The sequence below is a fragment of the Mycteria americana genome, chromosome 3 (genome assembly GCF_035582795.1).
Source record: "Mycteria americana isolate JAX WOST 10 ecotype Jacksonville Zoo and Gardens chromosome 3, USCA_MyAme_1.0, whole genome shotgun sequence".
Classification (NCBI taxonomy): domain Eukaryota; kingdom Metazoa; phylum Chordata; class Aves; order Ciconiiformes; family Ciconiidae; genus Mycteria; species Mycteria americana.
In genome coordinates this window covers 76,620,458-76,637,707 of record NC_134367.1, presented here as the reverse complement: position 1 = coordinate 76,637,707, position 17,250 = coordinate 76,620,458, and the positions used below count along the sequence as shown (strand labels likewise).

At 40.6% G+C, this 17,250-nt stretch overlaps 1 protein-coding gene across 6 annotated transcripts in view; it reads right to left on the bottom strand.

Moving 5' to 3' along the window:
* MAP3K4 (mitogen-activated protein kinase kinase kinase 4) overlaps positions 1 to 2,735 on the bottom strand; it is a 74,577-nt gene extending 71,842 nt beyond the window's left edge. For 2 of the 6 annotated variants that reach the window (XR_012775308.1, XM_075499094.1), the window contains exon 1: positions 2,338 to 2,735. Coding sequence is in view for 5 of the 6 variants with exons in the window: in XM_075499094.1 (XP_075355209.1) it covers positions 2,338 to 2,402 (65 nt within the window). In the remaining variant the exon portion in view is untranslated. The remainder of the gene's footprint in view (positions 1 to 2,337) is intronic. The other 4 variants (XM_075499090.1, XM_075499091.1, XM_075499092.1 and 1 more) reach the window with 4 other exon arrangements.
* Positions 2,736 to 17,250: the final 14,515 nt, after the last annotated feature.

The window sequence follows — 17,250 nt, the reverse complement described above, 5'->3', positions numbered from 1 at the left end:
AAAGCCATTAATATATTGTATGCTTGCCTTAGATTTACAACATGTACCGTTGCATTTATATTCTGACAAGACAAAGAATCCTTACACAAAGACAGACTTCCAACACATAAGGCAGTCTGAAACACTAAATCAATAAACTTTCTTTTCTAAACAAAGGTAGGTGTATTGCTAATGCGAATGACTGAGTACTTCTCCAACATAATTAAATTTAACTTGAAAAGAATGCATTATACCAATGCACTTCAGTGCTAGCCAGAAAAATTCTTTATCATAAGAACACATGCATACTCTACAAAGAGGATTAAAGGCTATCTGCCACCAAATGGATTTTAAATTCTCAAGCCTGCACACAGTTCCACTGATTTCAACAAGATTCTGACCTCACAGCCGCAAGACTGAACATCTAATAACTCCAAAATTTAAATCAACTTCAATCATGTTGAAAAAGCTTCAGATACCTTAATCTTGTATTACTTTCAAGAAAAAGCAAGTACTACATAAAGCCAGAGAAGCAGTTCTGTCCTAAAGCAGATGTGAATTTGATGCACAAAGTACACACAGAAGTGAATCACAGCGGAGTACATGCATTACCCTACGCAAATTAAGGCTACCTAATTGTTTTGAGACGTCTCCTTCCCATGCACCAGCTCACTCTGAAATAACTAATTCAATTTTCATTTGCTGGGTAAAGTTGCCACCACACTATCCACACCCACATCCGACTCATATAAACTGTCTTTTAATAAGCAGAATCCAGCAGAGGTCAGAAATGGCCCTAGACAGGAAATGCCTGGGTGTTTTCCATTCAGGCACTGCAGATTACTCTTCTACATGAAGACAGCCCAGGTCTAGGGTCATGCTGTTGTACAAACTTAATTTTAAATCATTTTCTGCTTAACCTGCACTATTACTCTTTGAAGATACTGTAAAAAGGAACTTGGAAGCGTACAAATTCAGCTGCCCTACTGGCATTTGTATTTCATAATATTTCTGTTAAATCTAATTAACTGTCATATACCTTCTGGTTTTGACATTCTCCTGACATAAGAAAACCAAATCATTAAAATACATTAATGAAAACTCAAACCAGACATTGTTCAACTCCATAGCCTCCATCCAAACTGCAGTGCACCACCACTTCCCTTTTATTATATCAGAACAAAACGGTAGCTTGCAATATCCAAGAATAATGTCAGGAAGGTGACAGCATGAAGCTTTTTTGCACAGCACACCTGGAATACAATGCGCCTGACTATTGCCTTACAGTACTAATTGATCACACAAGCGTTTTAAAAAACGTCTCCTGAATGCCTCCCAGTGAGAAGTGAAGTGCACCAACAGGATGTTATTTTAAAAGGAGAAATAATTACCAGGGAATTAATAATTTGGACTTATGTAACACTTCTATAGCCAGTCGGAAACACTAAACCATGAAGTAATTTGCATCCCCATCTCTCAGCAGGGCACAGATGGGGACTTGCAAAAAGGCAATCTGCAGATCAGCACATTCAGGAGATAACAGCAGTTGCAAAAAGCTTGAGGCACCATAGTGCTAGCTCTCTTTGGGGAAGTTGTTGGGGTTTTTTTAAACTGTATCTTCTGACAAGTATCTATCGCAACGTTGCCAAGAGCGATACTCCAAGATCCTGCTGTTTTATCGGTGCGCCAGAGAGAACCTAACTACCTGGTTTTAACGACGGCCGCTATAAACACGAGACACCCTTCCAGAAGGCAGTGTTTTTATCACTGCAGTTCACAAGTCAGCGAGCATAGGTCACGCTTTGTCAGCCTCCCAGGGGCTCCAGCAGCTACTCCCCCTCCTCTCTGCACGCTTCCTAACCACCGGGAAAAGTTTTCCCCGAGAGCTGGCCTTGCGAGCGCCCCAAAACACCCGTTTGCTCCTGCTGCTCAACCAGGGGGGAAGGAAACGATTTGTTTTTAATTGCAAAGTGCCCACAAAACACTGCCTTACCCACCGCAGCCACTAGAGATTTCTTATCGAAGCACTGTCTCACTCGGTGCGCGCTGAAGCTGAAGCAGCAGAAGCAGCAGCAGCAGCAGCAGCAACCGGAGCTTTTGCACCGCGAAGGGACCGGGGGCTGGGAAGGTTAAAAGCGCATCCCCAGCCACGCAGCGCTCCTGACGCCGTGCCCGGCCGTGCCCCGGCGGCGGCGGGCGAGGCAGGCTGCGCCCGTACAGTGCAGGAGGGGCGGCCGGCACTCACACCCCCCAGCCCGGCCCGGGGCGGCGGCCCCGGCCCCACACCACAATCTGGCAGCCGGCAGCCTGCGCCGCTCTCTGCACGCAGCTCCCTATTTGGCAGCGCTGGGTACTGACCTCCCCGACGGCGGCGGCTCCTCCATGGCGGCGGCGGCAGAGACCAGCGCGGCGACGCCTCTCATGCATGCACCGAGGCCGGCATGGCGGCGGATCGCGGTGCGCGGCCCGGCCTGGCCCGCTGCGGCGCCGGGGGTGCAGCGAGGAGCAGGGGGGGAGAAGGAGGGGGGGTCTCTAGCCAGCTGCAGGAACCCGGCCGCGCAGAGCCGCCCGCGCGGCCGCCATCTTGAAAACACCCTCGGAGGGCCGAGAAGCCGGGAGCATCGCTACGGCGCGCGAGGAGGGACCGGCCGGGCCACAGGCGCTCGCTCCGCCGCGGCCGAGCGGGGAGCGGCCCGGGGCGTGGGCTCCCCCCGCCCGCTGCCACCGCCGGGTGGGCGCCCGCCCCTCACGCAGACGATGGGGACGGGGCGCGAAGTGGGGCTGCGGCGCTTCGCTCTCGGGATGCGGGAGGTGTTTCCCCGCGGTTCTCCGGGAGGGGCCGCGTTTATTCCGGCGCCAGGCGGTGGTGGAGGCGCGGCGGGAGCTGCCGCCCCGCCAGCTGGCGCCTGGCTCCCTCCCCGCCCGTGACAGAGCTGTTAGCCGCTATCGACTGCCGTTCGCTACGGGTGCCGGCGGTCGCAGAACGGCAAGTTTCCACAACCTTAGCAGCCAGGGATAGAAGAAAAATCTAATTACTGAGAGGAAGATGGCTTACCTCAGCAGGTACCGGCTCCCTGCAACCTACTTGCGTGATGGCCAACGCATGCTGAGGCTGGAGCTACCACAGCCTTCTCCAGGTAGTTCAAAGGCATTTGGAGAAGGCTGTGGTAAGGTCCCCTTGAAGGGGTACATGGAAGAATGAGCAGGGGTGCTCACAGCTTTGCAGGCATCATTCATTCTGCTGCTTACAGAGCAACCTGTTTCATTTTATAAACCTGGTCTTTCTAAAGCCTTCAGCAGCACTGGTTATCGGCCTTGAACAGAGAACTGGAGCCACGTTATCCATTTGGAAATACAGGGAGGAAAAATGTAATTTCCTGAACTATAGCTTGGCTGGAATACCAGTGTTAACGCCCTTCAAAGGCAGAGAAGTGCCATGAGTTATTTAATTGTTACGATTGGTGAGAGAGCACCTCATCTTTTGTTTTATAGGATTGGAAGCAGACCAGCAAACCCTGGCATCAGTAACGTGTATACAAACAGTATATGTTATTTCTGAAGAGTGAAATTTGAACTCAGACTGGGATCAATGCTAGATTCTGCATAAAGCACAGTTCCTTCATTAAATTAACTGTACAAGACATTTACACAGATTTCTAACCTATAATAAAGTTCAGTTGTAAAGTCACTGTTCATCATATAAAGTTGTCCATGTATCTGTCCAAGTTTAAAAAAAGAAGTTTCTACAAACTTATTTTAACAGGCCCTTTGAAATGAGAGGGTTTTTTTTAAAGCTGAAATGCAGAAAATACTCATACTTTACTTTTATCATCTTAATAAATAAGTGCATTAAAATGTGGGACCAGATGAATAACATTATGCAGGAAGCCAGTTCCCTGTTTTCTATAGTTCAAGAAAAATACCTGGATCATCATGACCCTGATGGTCATGACATTTAAACATCAAGACATTCAGCATTTATGTGCAGAATTATTATTTAAGATTACCTCGTATAATGGAAAAAAGCAGTATTTAGCATGTTAACAATTTTTGGTCAAATACTTGAGCCCAAAACCAAAAACCAGTTCTAAAAGCAGATACACACAACACATTCCTACTAATCTGTCATTGTGAACAAAACCTAGAAACTATAGATGAAGAAAGTCAACATCAGAAATTCTGAAGTGCTAACCTAATACATTACTTGTCATCTCCATAAAAACATAAATTCTCTAAATCTAAAGAAAAGCTGCTTATTTCACAGTATGTACTCTTTTTAGTAGGATTGCAAATAACAAAAGCTCAATGTCATTGATGAAATAATTGTGTAGCAATGGCTTTTAGCATTCTTTTCAGCTATGTTATGGATCGTCATCTGACACCATGTCTTCAGCTATCTGCAGGGCAGAGAAGTCTTTATGTTTAGCAATTACGGCAAAATTTTTCAGCTTCTTTGCTGCTTCAATCAAAACAATCAGTGTAGTGGTATGTTAGAAGCACAGAGTTTTCATTAACTCCAGAAAAAAAAAGTGATATTGCCTTTTGCCACAGAAGTGATGGCATGATGGTGTGGATGCACAGACATGCCAGGGGCCCTTGGCAAAGGTGGAAATGGGGACTGCCTGCTGCCTCTACTTTCTGTAAATATTAAGATGATTTACTGAAGCAAATTGGGGTTCACTGCAGCCTCTCAAACAAGGAGGTCCAAAATAAACTTCCCTCTGCATGCCTCTTCCCCTTTTCCTTTAGGGCAACCCAGCATATTGGGTTGCATCACATTCTTGTGATATACCGTAGAGAATATGCTAGAACTACAGATAACTGGCCAAGCAAAGCAAGGCTGTAAGTTTGATACAATGGCACTTCTTTGTCTGCAATAGGCCACAGTGAGCAACATAGCTCCTGGCATCAAGGAGAAAGTTGTAAGAGGAGAGGTTTATGAATGGTCTACAGAGAACTTGGAAGGAAAGGAAAAGAGATGCAGGAACAGATGGAGCTGATAGTACAGGGAACAGCAGATGACATAAGACTATCAGAACCTATATAGAGATAATATTTAGCAAAGACAAAATTTAAAGAAGTTACAGAGATCTTACAAAAATCGATATGCACAAAATTATTTTAATTATTTTTGTCTTCTTTTAAGGAATGTCTTTTTATTTCAAAGACTCCCTGACTGCCAGTTTGTGAGTCTAAACATATCAACAGCACAGAGGTGCATGGAAATTGATAAATGAAATTGTTCATTCTGGTTCCACTACTGGAACAGAAGAAGACACAAAATTAAAACAGACATCACAATAAATGGTGTCTTAATCTGTCAGAAAATTGAGTTAACATATTAGTAATATTAATGGATTTTATTGCCTGGTGTGGCAAAATCATGACCCCAAAATTCTAGGTTTAAAAAAAAAAACAGGCAACTGTCAAAATAGACAAACTTTTTCCAGTTTAACTTCTGTTTTCTGAAGTGTTAGGATGAATTTTCTTCTTTTTCTCAGCAACCGTGTGGGTTTATATTTTTAGCAGTTACTGCCATTGCTTAGGAATTGCTTTTTATTCCAGCAGCATGCCTTTTATTACACCAGCAGTCCTAGAACTTGCAATGAAAATTTAAGAGAGGGCAATAGCATCCTAGTAACAAAAATATGTCTTTCAAATAGCTTTTTTTAATTTCTACTGCAACTACCTTAAATTCCTATCTACTCCTGGGGCATAGATTCAGTTATTCCTTTCTCCTCATTGCATCACATGTATCAGACAGGATTGTGCATGCAGCTGTGCTTTTGTCATTTGTGAGTTCTACAGCTCTTTTCTATATACAAAAAATACTAATGAGGAAAAAGAAAGATTGGGTCCATGTAGGTAATTAAATATGCTATAGGAATATCTTTCAAAATTTTTCTCCCAGTATGTGTCACAAGGCCAAACTTTTATTTCACTCTATGAATGTTAAGCAGAATGAGGCACAACTTGTTCTTTTTTTTAACCAGTTAAGGAAATGTAGTAATCATATGGTTCTTCACTGTGAACTACATGCAAAAATGAAATTATTGACAAAACCAGCTTTGTAGATATAGTTTTTCTTTCCAATAAATTATTTATTTTAATTCTACTATAAGCTGTTTAAAAGTAAAAGCAAACTTAATTAGACATAGTCCCACTTTCAGCAGTAGACACTGGAAAGCAGCCTGTTAGGTATAGTTAGTCTAGATCAAGTTAAATGTGCTGAAGATAGGATTTTCATTTTTTCTTGGTCACAGATTAGAAATGCTCTTCTGCAATGCGATGAAGAGTAAAACATGAACCATACCTGCATGTAATAGCTAGAAGACAATCTGACACCGTTTCTTTCTTATGTAGATACGGCAGCTAGCTACTCCAGAGTCAAAATAAAATACCAAGACGTATTTCTACCTGGAAATATGCAGATTCTTCCATCTACAGTTTTGTTGCTTTCACAGAAGATCAGGTAGGGGTTTTTTTTTGAAAGAAACCAAACTCAGTTTTCAGTGTCGTATAACTTGAGCTTTGCTGCAACTGATTTGAAGTGTGAACCTCTGAAAGAAATTAAGGAGTCACGCTGTATATACCCCTGTTCAATCATCCATTACCACTGTGATTCATTCACTTCAGAAGCTCGCATGATAGCTGCCAAAGCTTGTTCAGCAGCATGGTTTAACACCCATGCTATAATAGGAGCCAGCTAGCTTGACGGAGGTAGAGTATTTCTGTCGAAACACTGTCATCTCACATGCTGCATGTCAGATCACACAGGGCTTGATATCATTAACTCGTCACTATTAAAGGAGTATTTGTTAGTAAGAGTAGCATGAGGTCAGAAGCATTCCTGGGATTATTGTCTTATCACTTCAACAGGGTATTATTTTTTTTGGTACTTCCTGTCCTAAAAAGCAACTGTATGTAACACTGCCTCTGCCATTATTAAAATGGCATGACCCACATAAAAGAAGCGTAAACCTCAGTTGGGCTTAAAGCAGTATGCTTTTACTGTGTAAAGCTGGTCTTTGGGCTTAGTGTCTGTAAAGGTGGGCATAGCTAAAACTGCTGGCTGGTATTCAAAGGTACCTAGACATAGGTACCTGGACATAGGACATAGAAATGATCATCCTTAGATATAAAGAGACTGAAAATGTTTCTGAGTCAACAGATGTGTTATAACAGTCTGGCTGCAGTAGCTTATGTCTCCCCAAGAACTGACTTTGGACCTGTGAAAATAAGCTGCACTGAATTTAGTGCTACTTGAACTTGACTACAACAACAGAGTAAGCTTGCTTAAAGCTAGCTTGGCTCCTGCTAAATCACACTATAATTCTTTTCCCAACTGTATAATAGACATACTCAGGGACCAGCTGTGGGACATTCATAAACAAGACCAAGATCATTGCAGTGCTTGTTTGCATTTGTGTTCAATATAGCAATTTAATGTTCAAAGAAGCTCCACTGAAGAATTGGGGCCAATCCTCTGAAACCACATTTGTAGACCCAGACCATATCCATCTGTTTTCTGTGTGTGCCTAACAGTGCAATTTAGTGCGTCATTGCGTGCAACTCTCCGTGTTTTCAAGCATCTTGCAAGTTTGAACACTTGCTTATATTAAAAGTTTTGAAGTGATGCTATTTATTTTCATTAGCCCAGAAAGCAAAAAAAAGTTCCAGACTATATCTTTTAAAATATCTGGTTGTGCATCTGAGATTCTTTCTATACTGCCTTACAGCAGCTGCGTTATTGCAGCAGAAAACAGCTGTGAGATCTATATCAAACTTCCCTGCCTAGGGATATCTTCTGCAGCTCCTGCCCATTTCTCCTCCTTCCAACAGCTCTTTCTATAAAGTGAGAGTAGTCACAGAAGAGCAGTGTAGCTGGCATATTCCTTTACCCCAGCAGTTCCTGGCTGTTGCATCAGCTGTATGGAGTTATAAACAGCCATGAGAAAATTTTAATCTTCATTTAATGTTAATCCCTGCAAACATTTATATACACATCTGTTCACTTATGTAATAGGCATGCTGAAATCAATGGGACAACCTTGGGAGAACAGTTACTCATATGTATACATGTTTATAGGATCTATTTCCTCCTTCTGCTCTGAATCATCTGGAATAATTTAGCACAACTTCTCAAGGTGAGTTTCATGGTGTAATCCTGTTGATTGCTCGGTTCTGGTGAACTAAGGGAACTAAGGGGAACTAAGCAATGGGAACTAAGATATTCTCCACTTGTCACAATGCACTCCTAACCGGAGGACACCAAGATAGTAGCTCATTCTACAACTCCCAGTCGTCTCCAATTCTGCAGTGTTTCAGGTTTTATCTTACACCTTCACTTCTGTCTGCTTCATTACTTAAAAAAAGCTGTTACCTCATTGTGAACATAACTATTTTCATCCTTCTAAATACTTACACAGTTCCTACAGTATAAAACACTCTAAAGAGATAATCACCTGCCATTTGACATTATTTCAATGCATTCAGAGTTTTTTATTCTCATTTGAGTCTTATTGGCCCCTATCATTATTTCTATAATTGTTTTGTATTTCCTTTTCTTCACAGGTACTGATGCTTATTTTAAGACACATCCATGCTAGGAAACATAGCATACAGCACTTGAAATAACTGATGAATGATGTGAGCTAATCTGCTTTCCTGGCAGCAGCAGTCTCTCCAGCTACAGTCAGCTAGGAATCCAGTTTATGACCCTTGTATTAGGGAGCTGAGATCCGTGTGACATTCTCTGCTGAGCAGCTACAGAAGAGGTAGCCTCCATGCATTTAGCACCTCTATGAGGCAGTTCAGGAGTCATGGATGTTAGTTATGAATGACACTACTTCTGAAACCTTCCTAGACAAAAATAATGGACAACCATAAAGGACAGCACTGGAATCTCTGGAAGAGCTCTGAAAAGCTGGACAGCAAACCTTAACAGCTCCTTCCTCCATTTTTCCTTCTTTTCTCTTCCCTCCCCAGAGACCTGCAACCAAGCAAAACTTGTATACTCTATAGAATTTTAAAGAGTCTCTTTTCCCTATCCATTTTGTATGATGGAGTTCACACATCCTTCTGCAAAGAATCAGAGCACCACAGATCTGCAGGTATCACACAGCATTTGGCTGCCCTATTTAGTATTCCACTGAGACGGGAGATCCCCAAGATCTCCAGGTGCATTATAAATACATACTGGTTGTTGCCCAGGTGATAAATTGTAAGGCAATGTATTATGCCTGTTGGTTTGCTTGACTGAGACAGGTTTCTAAGCCCTTTTCCTCTGACTTTTTCTCTTGCCAGCTTAAGCAGGTCTCTGCTCATCTCATTAACCAGGAGACTCTCTAAAGTTGTTTAGGGAGGCTTGTGTCTGTTTGGGACTGAAGAGACCAAGTAGAAGGTAAAGGGGATGATCTAACCATTCCTATTATCCCAGAAGCATAGGAGGGTGAATTAAATAAAAGAAAATGAAGAATCTCAGTGATCTCAGTTGTGTTATTTGCAAGATCTATAACATATGCAGGTTCTCTCTAAGAGTTTCAGAATTTATTCAGCATGGCCTTCATGCATTTGTGAGTAAAAAATGATGCTGTATCAAACATATTTGTGCTCATTGCCTTTCTGAAACCTGCCTTCAAGTACTCTACATTTTGACTTCTGCTAAGGATGGATATAGGTTCAAATAACATGGGTCAGAATAGAAAGCAACACCAAGCTGACTGTCTGAACCATGACCAAAGTTACTGAGGCATCGTGTGACTTCTGACTTCAGAATTCTGGTATTTTCATCATTAAATTTGCAACTGTAATATTTCAGCACTGGCACGTATGTGTTTCATCTTTTGAATTAGACTGCATATTAGCCGAAACAAAAAACTCAATCATTTAACCACGTACTCTATGGAGATGAAGCATTAACGTTTACCATGGAATTCAAAGAATAGAATTATTCCAGAACAAATGTTTTTGGTACAAAGACAGGAAATCAGATTGTTGGTGTTTTTTTTCTGTGGCTGCAGAATCTTCTTATGGAGCTCTACAGAAGTTTATAGTTGCAATGAGCACAAATCTTACCACAGTTACACCTTTCTAACATCCTCCTTCCTCTCCCCCATTTGCCCAAACAATGCTACATGCATCCATCACAGTTGCAGAGGTTACACAGAACCAGCAGAACTACCTCTGCCGATGACTTGAAAAAGTTTTGCCTTTGCTGTTGGACACCCTGTGGAGTTTTATATATATCCCTGGTAATCCTATTATCCCATACATGGCATAACAGTTCCCTCTTTTTTAGTTGTTGATGGGAAAATATGTTACAGATAAATGAAATATAATCTACTTTTACTATGTTGGCTAACATGTGATTTAGATTTACCCATGTAACCATGACGTTTTTGAAAATTGAAAAGGAATTTTGGGAATATTTGAAAAATATCGTTAGGTATTATTTTAATGTAAGCATTTTTTATTACCATAGCAATGGCCTTAGTGAAAGTGTGAGAGGGTGCATCATTTTGCTTTTTTCCTAGGCTCATAATTTTCCAAAAATCTGCACAATGAACCAATACTTTCCAGATTCAGACTCCATCCAAGAAAGAGTTTTGTCAAAATTTGCCCAAAATGCATTTAACAATTTGGAATCCCATTCATGTTCTTTCATTCCTAAGAAGAAAAATTATGGATTGTTTTACTTCTTTTTACCTACAAATCCAAATTTGAAACCCCCCAGTGAATGGCATTGAAATATTTCAGGTGAAGAGCATCTGAAAAAAATCATTTGCCAGTATAACCATGCATATATAGATAATCCATGTGAAAATTCATCTCAGTCTTAAGGCCAGTGCAGTTACTGCTTTGCAGTCGCTACCATACCAATGCTCAGGGAAGAGCAGAGTATCAGGGAAATAAGTATTTCTAGCGCATCTGCCAGAGGAAAGTTGAGTAGCAGAATCTGAGACAGCAGTGTCTGTTAAGAAGCATTAGATATTTATATTGTTCAGGTTTAAAGGATGAAGATAAAGTTCCTATTATCTTTGTGGGTATACAATTAGTCTCATCAATGTGTGACAATGGCATCACTGATACCATGACTGTGTTTTACTTGAAATAAAACAAAGTGATGTCACTGATTTTTAACCAATTAAGATGTTAAAATATTATGTAACCCAAACATAACTTGTAACTTTATTCTGTTTTTCTTAGCACTGCGAATGCTTTTGAAAAATGCTCTTTTTTTAAAAAGATGGTTGCTATCAGCATTTTTGGGCGGATTTCACTATGACTGTGAGGATACAGTGGGCTTTGTTTTTTAAGAGTAGCTATTTTAACTGTAAATTGCACTCTGAAGCCATTCAGTTCCACAGCAGTTGCTCTCAGCTGTGGTGATAATGAGAAATACAACCAAAGGTGTCAAAATTTTGTTAGTTTTTGTTTCTATCCAGGGAAAATAGAATGAGATAGTGTGTTGGTGGAGAACAGGATGACCTTGTTGAAGCTGAGGATCTGTCCTTGCCCTTTCCTCCTCTCTTACAGGCTGAATGCTATGGCATGTTTGAGCCCTGTTTCTACTGTTTATCTATAGATAGTCTGAAGTCTGGGAGAGACATTTTCTTCACCCTTAATCCCAGCAGAGACACCAGTCAATTAGCCCTACTACTTAGCCTAGACATTAAGACACTAACATAAAATATACTGAACTCAGTTAAAAGACTCCAGCTTTCTAAGGATGCATGGATGTTGCAGCATACAGAGCTAGGAAAAAAATGCTTATCTGCAGATTCAGCACCCAGTTTTCAACAAGGCAAGCACACATCATTCTTTCAGTAGTACTGGAGAAGGACTGCTGACTAGAGCTTGCTTGTTCACCTGTTGGAAACATTCAGTATGGGTCAGTTACAAAACTTTATCACATGTTACATAACTGTAACCTGCCTGAGATGAGATCACAGAATTATTCATCTTCTAACTAGCTCTTTAGATGGAGACTAACTCTTTAGATGGACACTTGAGCTATCGCCCATCTGTATCAGGTGGTCTCTCATGGTCTTCATTAGGCATAGATGACTACTCACAGAATGAGAAGATATGTATTCTAAAAGCTATGGAAGATGACTCTAATACATACTATATTTCTAAAGGGACAATTAAGGTTAATATAAGAATAGGACTGCTATTGTTATCTGGATTTAAAATTTCAAGAATAACACTTCAGTTAAAATTTTTGCATTAAAATGTAATATTTACACATTTATAAAACACCTCCAAATGACAGCTGAATTCTGGGCTCCCCAGCACAAAAGAGACACGGACATGCTAGAGTGAGTCCAGCGAAGGGCCACAAAGATAATGAAGGGTGTGGAGCATCTGAGATCTGAGGAGAAGCTGAGAGAGCTGGGACTCTTCAGCCTGGAGAAGAGAAGGCTCAGGAAGGATCTGGCCAATGTGTATAAATACTTGATGGGGGGCAGTAAAGAAGATGGAGCCAGGCTCTTCCCCGTGGTGTCCACTGAAAGGACAAGAGGCAATGGGAACAAACTAAACCACAGGAAATTCTGTTTAAACATGAGAAAAGCTTTCCTTACCATGAGGGTGGTCAAACAACGGCATAGGTTGCTCAGAGAGTCTGTGGAGTCTCCATCCTTGGAGATTTAAATCCCAGCTGGTTGTGGCCCTGAACAACCTGCTCCTGCTTACCCTGCTTTATGTAGAGGGTTGGGATGAGGTCATCTCCAGAGGAACCTTTCCACCTCAACCATTCTTTGATTGATCTCATAAATACTTTTGAATTACAAGCAATCTCTAATACAGAAAGTTAATTAGGAAATACAACTATTTAAAAGCACAGAGCACCACAAAACTTTCAGTATTATTTATAATTTTGTCACAAATTGTGGGTTTTTTTAAATTATGGATTTTGAATAAAGAACAATTGCAGGTAAGAATTAAGTTATTCTAAAATATATTATTCATATTGCTCTTAAGTAGCCGCTTCTGCATATGAAATTGTAACTTCCTGTGAGAAGAAGGTGCACAAAGATTGTTTATATGGATATAAGGACATCTTTGTGAGCAAGTCCTTTTTCTCCTCCTTTCCAAAGTTGTGTCATTTCTTACTAATGAAGTTTTACAGCCAGGCTGACCATACCGCCTTTTTTTTGGATTTTATACTTGGACTGCAGGTTAATTATTTTAAGAGACTTTTAAATAACAATTAACAATGTCTTTTGCTTTTGTACTTCAAGTGATACAATATCCTGATACGCAAATTGTATAAATTATAAACCATTGCATTTTACATGTCAAATAAACCAAGCCTGTCGTTATTTGGATGTGGTCAGCTTTACTGCTCTGCAAAAGTGAATGTGGCACCCTTATTCATTTGTACAAAGTCAGATCCTGAAAATCTTAGACTCTTCTGATTTCAACAGTTGTTTTCCCTGTGTGAGGTTTGCTCAACCAAGAGATGAATTTGCTCTGTGCTATTCCCCATTCATGGCACTGCACCTCAGCTGAGCTTTCTGATATATTTTAATTATTGCACTGCCTGTATTTGAAAACAGCATGTTTAGTGTGGCAAGTAGCTAAAATCTGTTTATATTACCAATATTTTTCAGAGTTACATTTCATGCGACGTTTATTACAGCTATTCCAAATCTCCTTGTATCCACAACAGCCTGCCAACCAGAGTGTTGAATAAGAGGATTTAACTGTGAATGGATCTCTCTCTCTGAAGTAACTAGCTCACATAGACTTCAGAAAAGGATGTTTTGCCTGCCTTGTCACTTGTCTAAAGAGGGTAAGGACAGAACTATCAAAAATAGTCTCTGATGAAATGCAGTGAGTGTGTCTCCTAGAAAGCTGCAAGTTGTAGGTGTCACAGTCACAGCTTGTAGTGTTATCACAGAGTCCAATTTCCTGTGAACTGTAAGGTCAAATGATCTTTATGTGAATTTAAAAGATTTCTGCCTGAGAAAGCAGTAACAAGCAACCAGGCTTTTAAATATGCCATTGAATGCCTTTCCTATTTGATCATTAGCATTTTGGTCCACAGCTCAGTAACTGAAGTGCACTGGCAAGTTTTCTTCATATTATACTATTTGCAATTTTTAGTGCAAACCAGAAGTGAATCTGATTACTAGCTTGACATCCACAGAGCCTTATATTCATACATAGATATGAAGATTCAACATAAAACAGTTGTGCTCATATTGGTCATCAGAGTCCTAGAAGCTGATTATGAAAATGTGGCTATTCGCATATAAAAATAATCTGAAAAATACTGTTTAAATGAACAGTGTCTATATTCAGAGCTACATAAAGAATCAGCCAGCTCACCTACATGATGTTACAAAGCAAGTCCACTAGGTTTTCTAACTGCCTCTTTTTAATATGCTTCATCCTTTGGGTTTTTTTATTTTAATTTAGAAATATAACATGGCTGTTGTATAATATGGGTGGGTGGAAAATTAAGAAATATCCTTAGATAAATGCAATTACAGCCATGATAGGGAACATCCAGATGTGATATTTAATGGTAGGTTCTGGATTAGTAATCATAGTTATATACAACAGATATAGAAAGGATGGATAGCAGAAACAAGAGGATGTTGTAGGTACTGCCTCTCTAGTGTAACTTGAGCCTTATACTAACCTTGTTTAAGTATTCATTTAACAATGGTTGACTGCACTGAATTTAGCTGATTTTTTTTTCAAAGTAAGAAGTCTGCCTTAAAAATAACTAATTGAGCTTTAATTTATGTCATTTATTACGATGCGTTTATGAACCATGCTTCTCACCTCTGTATATTGCTTGATTTTTCTGCTTCCACATGCTTGGATTACATGGCACTTTGTTCCAAAGCATTCTCACTGAGAGTGATCTTCATTTCTGTATGATCTGCCTAGCTGAAAAAGGTTTTCTTGGTGTATTTATATTGGGAAAAACTGGCAGAACTATAAATACAGCTCCAGCAGTGCTTATGAGCATAATTGAATCTCTTCCCATTGCAGCATAAAACTATAATAAAGTGTGCATTTTCTACTAGTATAACTAAATCAATAATAGAGCTACTACTGGCATACATCATAGACACCCATCATTAGCTTGCTGTGAAAGTCTCATTTATTGTGCATACCAGTAGGAAAAAAGTTTATTCTTATCAATAAAATAAGATCCAGTTTCAGTGCCAGAAAGATGCACTTTTTTTTTTTTTTTTTTTTTTGCCAAGGGGAAGAAACTCTCTAAGGAACAGGCTGCACAGTTTAGCTGTTGAATGCTCATCCAGCTATATGCTCCTCATCTGCCAAATATATTATCAGAGCAGTACCCAGATTCCTTGTCTATAAACAAAAGACTGTATATTCTCCTTAGTGCCACCAGCAACCCTTGATAGTCAAGGTTCATATTTCCTTAAAGTTCTAGATAAGGAAAGAAATTTTTCCAACCCCCTAGCCCCCATCCAAGTAAGAAAGATAATTAATGTTAACATTTTTCAGTCTAGTTCAAGGTCTTAAAACCAAGCTGGCCTGTTTTGCATTTTCTGTGTGAAATGCAAAAGCACAGAGGGAATTGCAATGTTCAGTGTCTCTGAACATCTTTGCAAGGGTATGTAGCTATGCATTTAATCTGCATTTGGTAGGGCTAAACCTTAAAGAAAACATTTGCAAAATCAAAGAGCTGCAAATTCAGCTCAGTGACCTGGCAAGAAATCCCTGTGCCTTTGCAGGAGGATGAGGTCACAGCAGAAGGCGAGACATCCTAGGCCAGCGCATTTTTGCTGCAGGCCTCCTTGCTCCTGGTCTGCAGAGTCCTGACCTGCCGTGAGCCTGAAGGGGAATTGCTCTGCAGAGCTTCTGCTTGTCTCTCCCTTGCGCGAGTGCAAGGCATCCCCTTACCTCCATGGGTAGTAGCAGAGTGCATGGCCCATACTGACTTGACTTTCAGGTTCTTGTAGCGTGAGTCATAACCCTGCTACATGCTGCATGATATCTGCAAGGGTAGGGGTACAAACAATGTGACCGGGGAGGCGCTTTGCCTCTTGGTTGGACATCAACACTCAGCCACAGGAAGAAAACCCAGAAGAAATTGTTCAGGGACTCTGGTTCTTCCCCCCCAAGCTCTCTAGTACAGTTGGAGGAGTATTCAAGTTACACCTGTTTAGGGAAGGTGTAACCTCTGACTTGGGCTGCCTAGCTGGCTCAACAAGCAGGAACGGGTCAGGGTGATGCAAGCCCTGCCCATGCCCTTCCCTGTCAGACTATTTGTTCCCTCATAGGTATCAAGCAGACTCTGAAGCTTTTAAGCAGGGGGGAGGGTAAAATAGACACACAACCATCTTTGAGAGCTACAGACAAAAATAACCTGGCATTATTACAGTATTTTTACAGAAATACATTTTGTTCATTTATTTAGGCAAAAGGATGCCCCTGTAAGGCAAAACATGGAATTCACGAGAGCAAGCTGAAGGCAGAACAGGTATTCAGTGAATGGCTACTGAACCGATAATCAGATATTATGGTGCTAGGACAAGTTTGTTAATTTTCAGCAAAGGCCAGCTGAGAGTCTTGCAATAGAAAAGGATGCTGAAAGTATTTTATAGAAGGGAAGCTTGTTCATCTGTACTATTGAAAAGGCCAATATATTCACTGTGTATGAATTTGGTTTTGAGGTGTTTCCAGGAAAAATACAATACTGAATAAAGGGTGCTTCATCCACAAAAATATATTTTCAAGTGCTCTTAGAAATGAAACAGTCACCAGCTCTTATGACACTGATTGCTTAAAAATGGATCCTTTCAAGGGAAGGAGGACAATAAACCATTCTTGCAGGAAGTCTCAGTTGCTAGCAACATTGGCCAAGTTTAAAATTTGCTGGAGAGTAGGAGCTGAGGATATACTAGGTCGTATTGGGCTTAAAGTTACAACTGGACAAGCAATATATTATTTTCCTTTCACTGGACAAAGTTAGATCCTTGTTCTGCTTATGAGCAGCCTAGTAACAGCTTTTAAAATTGCAAAACAAAAAAACCCCTCCCAAATGCGTCACAAATTGGAATTACTTGTACAAAACATTCATCAAACAAGTCTAAGCTAATGCCTCTTGCAAGTATTCCTTGGAGTATTTGACATTTGTGCCATGATATTTGTGTGCTGTGTGACATTCATGATGTATTTATGCTGCATGAGCAAGCGCCTCACTCAGAAGGTTGCTGCTGTTCTGCTGTGGGTTGATTAATGCCACCCCTGTATAGGGAGGCACTGTGCTCC